Source organism: Pygocentrus nattereri, chromosome 26 (assembly GCF_015220715.1).
Source record: "Pygocentrus nattereri isolate fPygNat1 chromosome 26, fPygNat1.pri, whole genome shotgun sequence".
Lineage (NCBI taxonomy): Eukaryota > Metazoa > Chordata > Actinopteri > Characiformes > Serrasalmidae > Pygocentrus > Pygocentrus nattereri.
This window is the reverse complement of record NC_051236.1, coordinates 25,388,193-25,402,259: the sequence shown is the minus strand read 5'-3', so window position 1 is coordinate 25,402,259 and position 14,067 is coordinate 25,388,193. Positions and strand designations below refer to the sequence as shown.

The 14,067-nt window shown below is 36.7% G+C and overlaps 1 protein-coding gene across 5 annotated transcripts in view; it reads left to right on the top strand.

Moving 5' to 3' along the window:
* The first annotated feature begins 3,121 nt into the window (after window positions 1-3,121).
* The window catches only part of shroom2a (shroom family member 2a), a 47,698-nt gene continuing 36,752 nt past the window's right edge, over window positions 3,122-14,067 (top strand). For 3 of the 5 annotated variants that reach the window (XM_017698153.2, XM_017698151.2, XM_017698152.2), the window contains exons 1-2: window positions 3,122-3,196; window positions 3,702-4,338. In XM_017698153.2, coding sequence (XP_017553642.2) covers window positions 4,117-4,338 — 222 coding nt within the window. In that variant the 5' untranslated portion in view covers window positions 3,122-3,196; window positions 3,702-4,116. Of the gene's footprint in view, window positions 3,197-3,701; window positions 4,339-14,067 lie in introns of those variants that run through there. The other 2 variants (XM_017698149.2, XM_037534850.1) reach the window with 2 other exon arrangements.

Genomic DNA, 14,067 nt, shown 5'->3' with positions numbered 1-14,067 from the left:
TGGCACGATACATTACACATATGCATTTCTGAGCCGTGAAAGGCCAGCGGGAGACTGCCAAATCCTGTCCTTTACAAAGTCAGCTACAGTAATAGTTCTTCAGCTCAGCACTCAGGACTGTTTAGAAGAAAAAACTTCCTCTAAACACACTTTTCACTGAATATGCTAAATCACTGTAAGTAGCGCTGCATGGGGTTGGGCGAAAGATCTCCTCATGAAATTCAAATTCATTCAAATTGGAGTAAGTGCAGCTGAACAAATTAAACTACTTACTGGGGATAAGAGATCAGAGAGCGGTCATTATCATCTATATAGTTCACAGTGTGTCCAAATCAATTATGTCAATTTCTTTAGTGCGTACAGTGCAGAAGGTCAATTATATTTTCACGCTTGGCTTTACTACCATATAATCAGACTCACAGACTTGATATTCCTTGATCATTTTCGATGACAGCTCCAGAAGCGCTTTACACTGTAACTCCTTGTGTGTTTGTTTTGGCTTGAACAATCAACTCTTCATGTGAAAAGGCTGTGGGGGTGGCAGCGTCTCACTGCCAGGACTGGCTCCTCACGCCATGGCACCAATTATATAAGTTCTTCGCAGTTAAGCTGTGCTTTATAAATGGCCACTCCAGTAAGGCTGGCATCGGCGCTCCGAATTATGGATTTATTTAACAAATTTGAAAATGAACTTAGTTGCATATATTTTTAACTTGAATTAGAAATCTAAACAAACTAAATAACAAATAGTTAAATAGTGGCATAAATATGATGTGATCATTAATGTGAATAACCAAAATTATTCATTTCTTATGAAAGGTGTTGTACATCAATATACATGACCTAATTGAATACTAAGGGTTTCCTAAAACCAAAAATCATGATTTTTTTTTTATATATTATAATACTTGTAATACAAGAAGGGTGATTAAACAAACCTATTAGTGTATGTGAATAAAATGTCAGTGACCGTACAGACTGTAGTGTGTACAAAATGATCTGCATGTTCGTTTTGGAGTATTACTATTAAATACAGCCTTTTCATGAAGCGCAATGACTTGTGTGTCGGCTGTACCTTCTATAATAACGGTAAGCATTGCATTTTTAAGTGACTAATCAACAATCCACTTGTACAGCTGTATGCAAATGTTGGGTGCCCCTGGTGAAATGACATGTTTTGTCCATTTTTCAGGTGAAAACACGTCCTTTACTGAGAAAATCTGGCATTTTCTGCAAAGTTTAGTGTAAAGTTAGTGTTGATTTTTTTGAGTTAAAAAAAATTCTTTAACATTAAATATAAAATATGCCATTACTTTTGTTAAATGTTTTGTAAAATGTTTTTTTTCCAGTATACTGTTATAAATAAAGGCACTGCACGGGTACAAAACAGTAGTTTTAAGGTCCAACTGTGCACCTTAAATAAGTTTTTCCCAGATGAAAAGTACGTATCTGTAAGCTTTGATAACCTAACGTTTTAAAACAGAACAATAAAATAAAAGTCCTGGAGGCGAGATGGGGTGTGTGGAGTCAGTAAAACTTAGAAAATATCATTTCAATGGATTATGGCACAATTATGTTCCCTGACTAAAGGTACTGAGATGTACCCCTGAGGGTACCACCCCACCCCAGTGACAAGAGAGACGAGAGAAGTGATCGTTTCATACCTTTATTTCTGAGAGTGTATGCTCATTCAGCAGATAAAATGTAGAGGTGTGTTAATGTTAACTTACTTTCATACTTTAAACATATAATTTGAAGAGCGGTGCCCAAACCTTTGCTTATAACTGTGTATATGGGTTTATGGCTGATGTTTGGCAGTGTGAGGTTAACAAAATCAAGGGAAAGGCACTATGGCATGGCGAGTGGTAAGACCAATAATCTGAAAGTCTAAGGCAAAATGCTTCTCAAAATATTTCTGTTTTATTCTTAACTCAATTCTTTTTTCACTCATTTTTATGCCAGAGTGCCATCACAGGCCCACTGCGAACCGCTTGGTATATGTCCAAGAACCACCAAAGGGTGCAGAATGGTTGAGAGTCCCAGGTCTAAGCAACGCTACTACACTGAATGAGTTTTTCCAAATACATTTCAGTCAAAATCCCTGAATTGTGAAGAAAAAGCACTGAACATCCACCCAACATCTTTGGAATACTGCTTAGCAGCAGAGGCACATTTCACTAGATGACTGTTTTAGGCTGAAAAAAACAGATGTGGATCCGCCACACACTGGACACATGACTGAAGGTTGAAAGCTGAAGTAAAGGCCTGACAGAGCATTACGTGCTAAGATAATCAGTACCTAGTGGTGCTTATGCTTGACAGAAATCAGGATGTAATTACATGTTAAGAATATGTAACCATGTATTAAACAGAATTTCTTCCTGAACATAATACGAAGGTACCGTTATATTCCCTACAGTACGGTGAGCACAGTCATTTTATTTCTAAACAACTTGTTTTATGTTCATGACAAATAAATCATGAAGATGAGGACTAAAGCTTTCGTGAATAATTGTTATCAGACCTGCTTAGGTTCTTAACTCCAACCAGGTGATCTGTAAAATCTCCGACTCCATTATCAGGTGATCTGTAAAACCTGTAAGTATACAGAAGGGGGAGACACTGCTCCTCAATTGATGGGAAACCGAAGCTCAATACGCGCATGTATTTGTTTCGCACCCGTTTTGCGGCTACTCCCGTCTGACTGACAAGCAACAGCCAATCTCAGTGCAGAAGGCGGGGTTTATGGGGAAAAAGAAAGAACAGCGAGACAGCAATAATAATAATAATAATAATAATAATAATAATAATAATAATAATAATTAGAAGAAGAAGGTTAGTCAACATACAATAACACACATTTTCTCTAACCCAACTACTCTCACAATGTCTAATAGCAAAAAAACCCCATTATTTTCGGTAAATTCAAGTAATAACCTGATGTGCTGAGCCAAATACAACTGTTTTAAAATTTACTTAGTCAGTTTAAAGATTTAAGACTTAAAACCATGAAATCTCTCCCCGGCGTGTTCAGCCACTCACAGCGCCGGGAGGCGGGGTTTTCCGGAATACGGGTGGGAAACGAGGCACGGACACAGGTAGGTTTTCCTTCCAGCCGCGCCTCTGCTGGTCATTCCAGGTTGTCTCGGATCTGAGGAGGCTTGGCAACGGCAACAAGTGGCTTCGGCTTCTACGTGTACGACAGTCTTTTTGTTTTGTTTTGTTTTGTTTTGTTTTAACGATTCGTTGGAGACACATCAAAGAAAGTTATCGAAACGTTCGTGTAGCGGTTAAATGCGTTTGTGTGGATAAATCGTAGGTTATCTTTCTTGGCTGGGAGTGAAGCGAGGTAGCCTAACGTTGTTGTTAGCTTGGCGACGTTGCGCTAACGTTACTGCGGGCTCTTCACACTTTGCTTCAGTTTTTGCTCATGGATGTAACTCGCCGTCGCTCTCAGCGCGTGTAGGTCCCTATAAAAGTTATTTTATTCAAGCGGCATCGTCTTGACTCAGTTACTGCCCGCTGTAAGTGGAATTAGCTCCCTGTTCTTGATTAACGTTTGTGCAGCGTTATTTTAATCAGCTTGCTAATTCTGCCTCGTCAAGCTAGCTAAGCTAAAATCCTCGCTAGCAGAGCGAACCACAAACTATAAAGTGTCAGTAAACTTCTCGTAACACGGCGTTTTTTCTGTTTTCACTTAGCTCTGCTGCTGTGTAGGTGTCCTCAGCCATGTCGGGAACCTGACGGCGAGAAATATTCGAGGAAGAAGATTTATTGACGCGCTTTCGGCTCCTTCTGGGAAAAGGCACCCAGTTTAACGGGAGAGCTGAGGGGAGCAGAGACGAGGAGCCATCCCAGTCATTACCACAGCACAGCCACAATTTAGCCTGGCACGAAGCCGAAAGATGGGCCATCTCCTCCCGCAAGACGCCAACATGTTGCTTTTTAATTCTCCCATTTAAGAGCATTAGGAGTCTTGTGGGTTAACAGGTGCTAACGCAGCAGTGGCCATATGTGGCAGCCAGCTTCTGGAGGTTTTTTGGGGAAATTAGCTGCTCACCTTTTTCCAGTGTTAATTTAAGTTCCCTCGTCTTTTTTTGTACCAGGCATCTAAACATGTACGAGGTGGACACTATGGGTGACCATAACTTGGGTTCCAGACTCACTGACCGAGATGATCCACTGATTTATGACTCCAGCAGGACTTTAGATCAGAATGCAGGTGGTGAACCTGGTGAGGGATGGAGGTTAGTTGGAGTCTCTCTGTGTGGAGGTGCACCGTGGGGTTTTACCCTCAGAGGAGGTCGAGAGCACGGCGAGCCGCTCATCGTTACCAAGGTAAAACAGATATCTCCTTTCTTTTTCTTTTTTTGAAGATGGTGTCGGCTTCTTTAACTCACTTCTTTGCCAGAAGGTAAATATGAGAACCGCACCTTGGAGTGTGTTTGTCGTCTGCTTTGGTGTTGGACAGAAATGTCACCCACTGGTTATCGTCGCTGTGACTGACACTAACCAGCGACAACTTGTAGAATTCACTCAGTTTTTTGGTCGAGCTGCATGCAGGCGATCAGTTACTCAGAGCTTCTGAATTTTTTATGTCAAAATTTTTCCATTCAAAGCTGAGGCCTATTCCTGGTTCCTGTTCACTGAGCCGGCGCCTCTTCCACCCCGGAAGCGTATTGTCATTGCTTGTATAAACAGTGAGCTCAGTGAGCTTGAATAGTGAGTTGTCATCCTTTAGCACCTGTCAGCAAGTCTGCTTAGCTCAGGACCTGCTGCTTAAAGGTGCAATGTGTAAGATTTAGGGGGATCTGTTAGAAGAAATGGAATATAGTGCACAAAACCATGTTCGCTAACGTATAATCACCTGTAACTACTTTCTGTTACGAGTCTTTGTTTTTAGTCAGCTTAGAATGAGCCCTTCATGTCTATGTAGCAGGTCCTCTTCCAGTAGAGGCCGCTGTGTTTTGCCATCATTTCTACAGCCTAGAATGCACAAACTGAACTGAACATTTAAGCAGCAGCTTCAATTCAGTGGCACTATAGCACCAGTTGGAAGATGCAGAGGGAAGAAGAATCAGTAGTTGCTGCCAGTGCTAACCGTTCTTTTTGAAGATTTGGATGAAAAAACCATGCAGTTTTAACGCTGTGGATATTATTCTGTCTGAACACGCTGAAACTTTTTTTCGTTTCAAATTCTGCAGGTGTTTCTGTCCGTCTTTGGGTGAATCCGCGGCTCTGCTTCTGCTTGTTTCTTCTCTTGTTAAAACCAGAGAATTAACTGCGGTTAAACACAGTCACTGTAACATACTCCCCATTATTCATAGCCTTTTAGCTCGTATGGCACGTCAGCCTTAGGTTATCGTCAATTTCCATATTTTTTGTCGGTGTTTGCTTGTCGTATACACTTTTGTGCTCTGCTACAAGAGTCGCCGCCTTACTGACAAACATTTGTTTGGGCTGTAACCATGACAACAGATCCTGATTTTAACACGTCTGTGCAACGCAGGAAATCGAGCAGGCTCTGTTTCTAATTTTACGCTGTACATTTCAGAGTCGGTGAGAAAGATGACATTGTACATGTTCATTTTTTAAAAGTCGGTGCATTTTTTGCGTCTGTAAAAATTAAACGTTTAATCTTTTAGTCAAAATTCTGCCGTCTGAACAAGGAACTGCAGTGTCCTGTGTCCAAGTAGCCTTGGGCAGGGCTGGAGCAATCCTGAAATATGACGCATGCTTTACGTCACTGATCAGTTCCCAGAATCAGCTTAGTTAGGCTGCGTTCACACAGCACGTAAAAGTGGCCCATATCTGATTCGCTCCCAAAATCAATTGAACAAAATCACAGTTATCTTTTAAATGTGATCTGTATGCGACATTAGTCTGAACAGATCTGCTCCTGAACGGACCCACATTCACAAAAGAGCACTTCACGTTGCTTCACGTGGCTCAGAGGTAAACAATCATGACTATGAATGAACAGTTCCAGTTTTATCTTCACCTGCATCACAGGAGCGACCAGGTTCTGATGGCTGACAGCTGGGCTCATCACCCAGAATGTGTTCGACGTTATTCGGCCACAGTCACTTCTTTGGTTTGCGTCCTCGGATTCTGTAAACTTTGCTTTCAGACTTTTAACTGTTCCTCTACGCTGCAGCCTCATTCTCCTGCAGCTGCGTTCAATCACTTCTTTCAAAATCCGCAGAGCGGTTGTGGTAAGTCTCTTCACATTTATGTGCAGAAACATCAGCCTAAATGTTTGAGGTCTCAGCAGCACCAAATGTTGACTAATGTCGAGTTGGATTGATGTAAAAGCCACACGAATTCCAGACTGCCGCAGATCGGATGCATATCGGATGTCAGTACAACATATGAAAGCGTCTCAAATCGGAATTGAAAATGTCAGATTCAGTGCGTTTTTTTTTTTTGCTGTTCACACTGCCACAAAGATGAAACATCTGTGTTACATATGAGGAAAAAGATCGGATTTGGGCCACTTTTACCTGCTGAATAGAGCTTTTTTTTTTTTTCTTTTTTTTTCTACCTACCTGAATAAAGTTTTTTGAAAAGGGTTTAAGTGCTATATAGATTTTCAAAAAGGTACAGTAGTGTTTCGAAGGCTCTACTACACTCTTGGAAAGGGAGGGCTGAGGAAAGGGGTTATTCCCTTGATTGTAATCTGCTGGCTCACCATTTAGGAACCTTTAATTTTCAGAGTGATAGGAGTAAACCTGTTGTTTATTTGTCATGAATGTGAGATGGTTTTTAATAACTTAGTTTGGCTGGACTCATAAACGTTCTGCTGGACATTTTGGAAATATGTAGCTTAATGTTTGAAAGAATAGAAACTGACTGGGTGTAAGAAGTATGATAAGTACTGAAGGGGGGAGTCATGGTTTTAAAGGAGAACTGCTTTTTCAAAATGTCTGTATAGTTCAACCGTTGAGATGTAAACAAAGCCATTCATGGTGGTTTGATGTGAAAATAGTGCTGTGTAAAACTAACAGACTTGTTTGTTTGGAACCAGGGGTCACAAAGTGTATGACACAGAAAAGGATGTTCCCCTTGTCTTTTTATTGTTTTTTAATATTACAAAACAAGCAAATAATAACAGTTGACATAAAATGTACATTAAACAACATAATCCCCAACACCCCCCCCCCCCACCAAAAAAAAAAAAAAAAAAAAAAAATATATATATATATATATATATATATATATATATATATATATATATATATATATATATATATACATACACATATAAATAAAGTAAGATTAAATAAAATAAATCAAAAATCAAAAACACTCAGCACTTACCATCATTTTCCTAATTAATTTCCTTCATAATGTCTCAAACTCAGTCAACGGTGACCATATTTCTTCAAATTTTATCCCGTTTCCTTTGACAATATAAGTGAGTCGTTCCAATACAATACAGGATGCCACCTCTTTCACCCATATATGATTTGAGGGTACATCCATTTTCTTCCAGTACAAAGATATTAATCGCCTGGCCTGCAGGAGACCAAAGACAATCCGTTTTAATTGTCTGGAACTAAAAGTACAGTTCTCTGGATATATACCCAACACACATATTTTTGCCTCAACAGGTACATTTACTCCAACAATCTTAGACAAAGTCTGCATGACTGATTTCCAGTACTGCTGTAATTTTGGACATTCCCATACACAGTGAAAGAGAGTACCCTTTCCAGCTAAACATTTACTACAACTATCTGGAATATCAGGAGACCAACGATTCAATTTGACTGGAGTTACATAGGTTCTCATTAACCACTTATATTGGAGAAGTTTCATTCTTGTATTAATTGATTGCTTTTGGGCTTCTAAGCATGTAGTTTCCCAGTCCATCTCCTGTATCTCCTCTTGAATGTCAGATCTCCATGCATCCAACCTGTCAGTTGTGGATTCCAGAAATGTTAATTTTGCTCTCCAGAATGACCAGTGAAGCTGGTGCCCTCTGAGTTTTTATATATAATGCTGGAACAAAATGCTTTGAGTGTTTTTCTTTGCATCATCTTGCATATACCACCATGAGTGTGTTTAAAATATTAGAAATACAAAACAATGTCTGACATCATGCAGTGTATTTCTATATTATTGTATTATTTTGTCCCTGCGATGGACTTACGACTTGTCCAGGGTGTATCCTGCCTTCCGCCCGATGACTGCTGGGATAGGCTCCAGCACACCCCCCCCCCCCTAACTTTGTTTACATTTTGACAATTTAACTGTGCAAACATTTTGAAAAATTGGTGAAATTCCTTTTAAAGGAAAATAGAATTTACAGTTCAAATCAGTGTAAACAATTTGGTTTGGTAGTAACTCACAGTAAACACACTGTGACTGCAGTTTTTTTGCCATTCTTTTCTCAGTATGCAAATAAGAACATGAGAACCCAGACCTGCCCTGTGCAACTTAATATAAACATGAACAGGTGTTATTCAGGCCCTGAATTACAATATTCTTACAAGGGATTCATTGTTTGAAAAGAAAATTAGGTTTACCTTCTTACTTTATGGAAGTGTCCTAAACTATGCTTTCATTTGTCTCATTCCAAACATACACGGTCACAAAATAATGTATATCTTTTGTTTTCTTGTATATTCAGTCCAGTAACTATCTTGGTTCTCCTAGGGTTTTTGAATATGGTAGTTAATGGTTTGCCACCATTTTTCTGTGTGTGTATATATATGTATATTCATATATAACATTATTTTTAATAACATTAAACACTAATTTGTTGGGATAGGGCTTGTAGACCCCAGAACAGTGTAGTAATTGTTAGTAATTCATAAAGGTTCTGAGGATTTTTTTTAAACAGGCAAATTACAATTGAAATTTAAACGAATGTAATGTCCAAACAAATCAGTATTTTCAATATCATTTATACAAAATGTCAAATATGACAAGCGTTCAAAAGCCTAGATTTATTTATTTTTGTCTTTTTTGAACATTGAAAATATTCAGTGTTTTAGAAAGTTGTGGTGCAAGCATTAGCATGTTTTCAACAAGACAGGTCAGTAGGCCAGTCACAGCGATTACATAATCATCTAATTGCAGTTGTTTGAGATGATTGTGTCATGTAAATAAAAGAAAGCAGTAAATGCTTCCATTGAGACACCATAACCAAGATATGAAAACAAAGTTTGAGCTTCATTAATTCTTTTTAGTATGGTGGCTTATATTTTCACTCTTGTGAAGAACGTGTAGGCAGTTTTTACATATATATAAAACTCTGAAGTGTCTGTAAGATTAAGGGCAGGCATTTCTTGGGTATTTTTGGGCCAATCATAGAAGTGTTTGGTGCATGGAGTTTGGAGTCCATGTAATCAGTAGAAATTCTGAGTGTTTGGCATTACCAGTTTAGTACCGTTTATGCCATTTTAGTGATCTAAGTTGATGTGTCTGAGGCTATTTCTTTTATGATAGACTGAGGGAAATATAATGTTGAATTGCCACTGTGTGTGTGTGTTGAAAAACAGATGCTGTAGGGAGTTTAAGATGTTTCCCTCTAATTCAGTTTTAGTTAGCTGCTTTGAGTCTATTTATTAAATATTCTTATGGATAACTGTCTAATTTTGCATAGAATATATGAAAGAATATTGAAAAAAAACTGCACACCCTAAAGCCTTGAGTTACTCACAACCAGTAATATTATTCTAAAGAACAAGCTGCAGTGCTAATGTTGTTTTCTTCTTTCTGCTACAAAAATGTTATTTCTAGTATGTCCTACTATGCATTCATTAAAAGCCTCAACTTAAGAGGAGTCTTAGTGAACCAGAAATAGAGTTGAGATTTTCCAGACAGCCTTTGTAAACCGTTCTAGCTCCTTGTAAAATATAAATTCTGAATTATATAATTATATAGAGATAAAGAGCCGTTCTTGGATTGACATTGTTGGAGATTTACAGAGGAAATTCATGAATTGAGATTGCACTACTTTTGTCTGGAAAACAGGTCCAGAGTCTTCTGCACAATTTCTCATGCTGAAATGGAAGTTTTGCATTTTCAGCCTTGAAACACATTCTTTGGCAACTCCTTTAGAACTGAGGCCGAAACTCCTGTGTTTTGACTGGTTAATCATCAACTCTGAAAGACCTTGCTGGTAGATTTTTGGGGGTAATAGCAGCAACTCCTACTTTCGGTGTAGAATTTGCTGCATGTTTTCACTGAGTACACTTCAGCTTATTCCAAAGTCCAGCCATTTTAACAGTTGTGCATAGGCTTTTCTGCTGGGGCATTGCATCGACTTCCTTGGTGAACTGTGTTTTTAAAAGACATGTGACCTGCCAAAGTAGACTTCTTACCATTCTTAAGGAGCTCAGAACTTTAGGATGGATCGGTTTTCCCAAAGACTTTCTTAATCGTTGGCACCATTAGAGATGGTTTTACATTTGCTTGGCTGAATGGGCATGCTGTTATTCAGCTCCTGAGTCTTACTCAACAGGAGACATTGGCATTTTTCCGTACCTCCTGGAAAGGCTGTCACACCTCAGCAGTTGGTGAGATCAGTTAATGTTGTACTACTAGATTAAGACCTTATTTAGTTCTGTCTTTATGAAAAGTCATCCATTATTCTCAGTCAGTTAAATGATGAAATGCACTTGCATGAATTTTGAAGTGATGTATTTTATTTTCCTGTTCAGAATATTTAGGCTTGCTTACAACAGTTGCATTTGATATATTTCTCAAAGTCCTTTATCTACATTGTTTGACATGCCCCTCTTTAGATGGGTTAGTGACGTGATGCCTAAATTTTCTGTCCGACAGCATTTTTTTCAGTTTAAAAAAGCTTTAAATGCATAAAAGGTACTGTATATATGTAGTACCTCTCCCACATATCTATTCACTTTAACTTTTCAAAAAATATTAGTTAATTGTAAATTTACTATTACTTAAAGGGTCAAAATATCATGTGGTGCAACCGTCCGGCTATGACTGCTGTTTTGAAAACTTCTTTAAAAATTACTCTAAATCTATTCATTTTTAGTTTTTATCCCATTTGTCATGAGTTCCCAATTTTTTTTTGTCCTGTTCAAAAATGCAATGCATTTATAATTTTATTTCCATCGTAACATACAAACTTTGTCCGATGATGTCCATTTTATGAAATACCATGTGGAGTAACCATCAAGAAATGGCCACTTTGGGGCTATTTATGTTAAAACCATTTCAAAAACAGGAGATTACATCATATAGCACTTTGCCAAGGACCCATGGAAGCATCAAGTGAATTTCTAAGTCTCTCTGAAATTTGGGAAAAAATAACCTTTTTAATGACATGTTGTTGCTACATTTGTACCTCATGTGGTATGACCTCAAAAAATAATGGATATGAATTATTTTTACAAATATATATTTTGATCATAAATTACAAGTTACATAAGTAACTTGCAGAAGTTACATAGTTACCTTTTGTGGAAAGCGATTTTATTTTCTTTCTGTGGCCAATGCTTTGATGGTAAATTTTGGCTGAACTTGAAATTATGTGGTGCAACCAAATATCATGTGATGCAACTGATGGAGAGGGTTTTCTATAATAGATATATGTCCTAGATTGGCAATTTTTGTGCTTTATAATCAAATGATGACTTTATGTATATAAGTATTTTAATTTTAGTGTTTTTGAATCAATTTTGATGCAGTTTGAGTATTTTGTTTTCTAACATTTCGGCAAGAACAGTTAGTTTAATCTTTGTACAATATAATGGAAAAAGTGCAGAAAATAAAGCACATCAAATTTCACTTTTACTTATATATTTATAACTTTTAATTTATTTTATACCATTGTAAATATCACTCACCATAGGCAGCGTGTTAATTCTGACTACGTAGCAAGAGTAGAGTACCTTGCTTGGAGGAGAGAAATGAATGTAATTTAAAAAAAATTTTTATTATCATATAATATATATATTTTGCTCTTGTGCATTTTTTTTAATTACCTGGAGTTGGAAATGCATTTTTTTTTTTTTTATAACATGTTGTCACCTGTCATTAGTCTAAAATTAAAATAAACTATACAATGCAGGTTTATGGCATGATGCTTTATTACATTGCTGTTTTAGCTATACTTTAAAAAGTTTCTTCAGTTCTACCTAAAACATTTCTTTGTGGTAACAATTGAATTAGCTGTACTCAACTTTACAATTTACTTTGATTTAAAAAAAATTTAGTTAGTAAAAAAAATGTCATTTACTTGTTCCCACATTGTCATTTTTAGGTTTTTTAGGTCTTTTTACTGTGTACCAGAGAAAAAAATGGCAAGGAAAGGTTCCATAAGGAAAAATAGTATAATAGAAATAGAATTTGTCCTGTTTTGTCGCCCAGTTTTACAAATCCAGGATTTGCGTTTGAAGGAAGAGACAACACAATTGGAGCTTTGTGGTGTGTTGTGTCCTTTTACCAAACTTTTCTTATTCAGCAATGCCAATGTAAGTAACGTTTTTTTATTTTCTGACCTTAAACTCTGCAGATAAACAGAAATTCATGCCCTAAAATTAGCAGGAACATGTCATATTTGTGTGTGTTCGCTGTAGGAGACGTGTTAACTTATTTTCAATTTTGCATATCACTGTGCGGCACTGAAGTTCCTTTCTGTGAACAAACTGTAAAAAGTGGCTTGTTAGTTCAACCTAAAAAAATTACTTAATGTAGTAAAAAGCAATTAAACAAGTCTTATTCAATTAAAAAAAACTTAAGTTTGTTCAACGTATTTATTTACTTTGAATAAAACTAGTTAATTTATTTGCTATCAAATGAAGGGATTTTTTTAGCTTTTTCTCTCGCAGTGCGTCATATGTGATGAATTAATTTCTGCACATAGTCTGTCATTTTCATTGCTGTTGCTCAGCTGGTGTATGTAAATTTACAATGGAAGCAGGTTTTTTTTCAAATTTGGGGAGAACAGCTGTGCAGATATTTTAAAATAAGAGGGTGAATCACATGCCCCACTTTCACATGGATAGTCCAAATACCCATTAGCAGCATGATAATTGTCAAGTTCGAAAAGAAATGCTTGTTCACAACAAGGCCATGAATGTGTGCGTAAGTTAAAACTGCTTGTTATAGAATAATTACATGAGAAGAAACAATAGATAATACCTAGTTTTTAATAAAAATTATTTGAAAATCAAAATGAATTTATTCTATTGTTAAATCCCAAGTTAAATGAAATGTTTGTTCTAAACAAAGCTGTGAATGTGCTGCACTTATGATGTGTGATAAGATTTTTAGTGTAAAAAAAAAAGTTTATGAAACATTTGACATCTTTGAAATTATGATAAAACTGGTTCAAATCTATTTTTGTATTGATCTTTTTAAATAGATTTTTAAAGATATGTAATTTGGAGCGACTCCTCGTCAAATGGTGCGATACATAATAGCAATAAATGTATTAAATTTCAAATAAAATATCTACGTTTTGTGGCTGAAATATGAATGATACAGTATGTTTGAGTTAATGTTTTTTTTTAAAAAAAAACATTTCATAAGTTTTATGCGATTTGCAGGAAATATAAGTCTGTTACTTCAGTTAAGAAGGTGACCGAGACTATGCAGAACAAAAATATGGGGAATTTATAAAACTCAAAAACTAAATCACGGTCGCACTGCATGACATTTTTTAAGGCCACAGCTGTTTCATCTAGATGAAGAAATACTAAAATAACTTGAGTAAAAAAAATCTAACATTTGAACATTTTAATTAGATTTTAACAAATCTAAATCAAGATAAAATAATCTAACATTTATTCTATGGGTTCACAACATTCTCAGTGTTTGACCAATTGCAAGAGAGAGACTTATTTTTTGTATTTGAAAATTGGCCTATTGAATATCCTTGTAATGACCCTTATAGTATTTAAATGAAATATGAACACAAATGAAATGCATGTGAATTGTTCATTTGTGTGTGTTTTTGGTACCTTGATACTTAAAATACAGTTTGTTGTTATGGACAAGGGACCCGCTTTAACTCAGTAATTAGAAACGCTGAAGAAAGGTTTCAGTGTGAAATAACTCCGATTTTAAATCCAGTCGGAA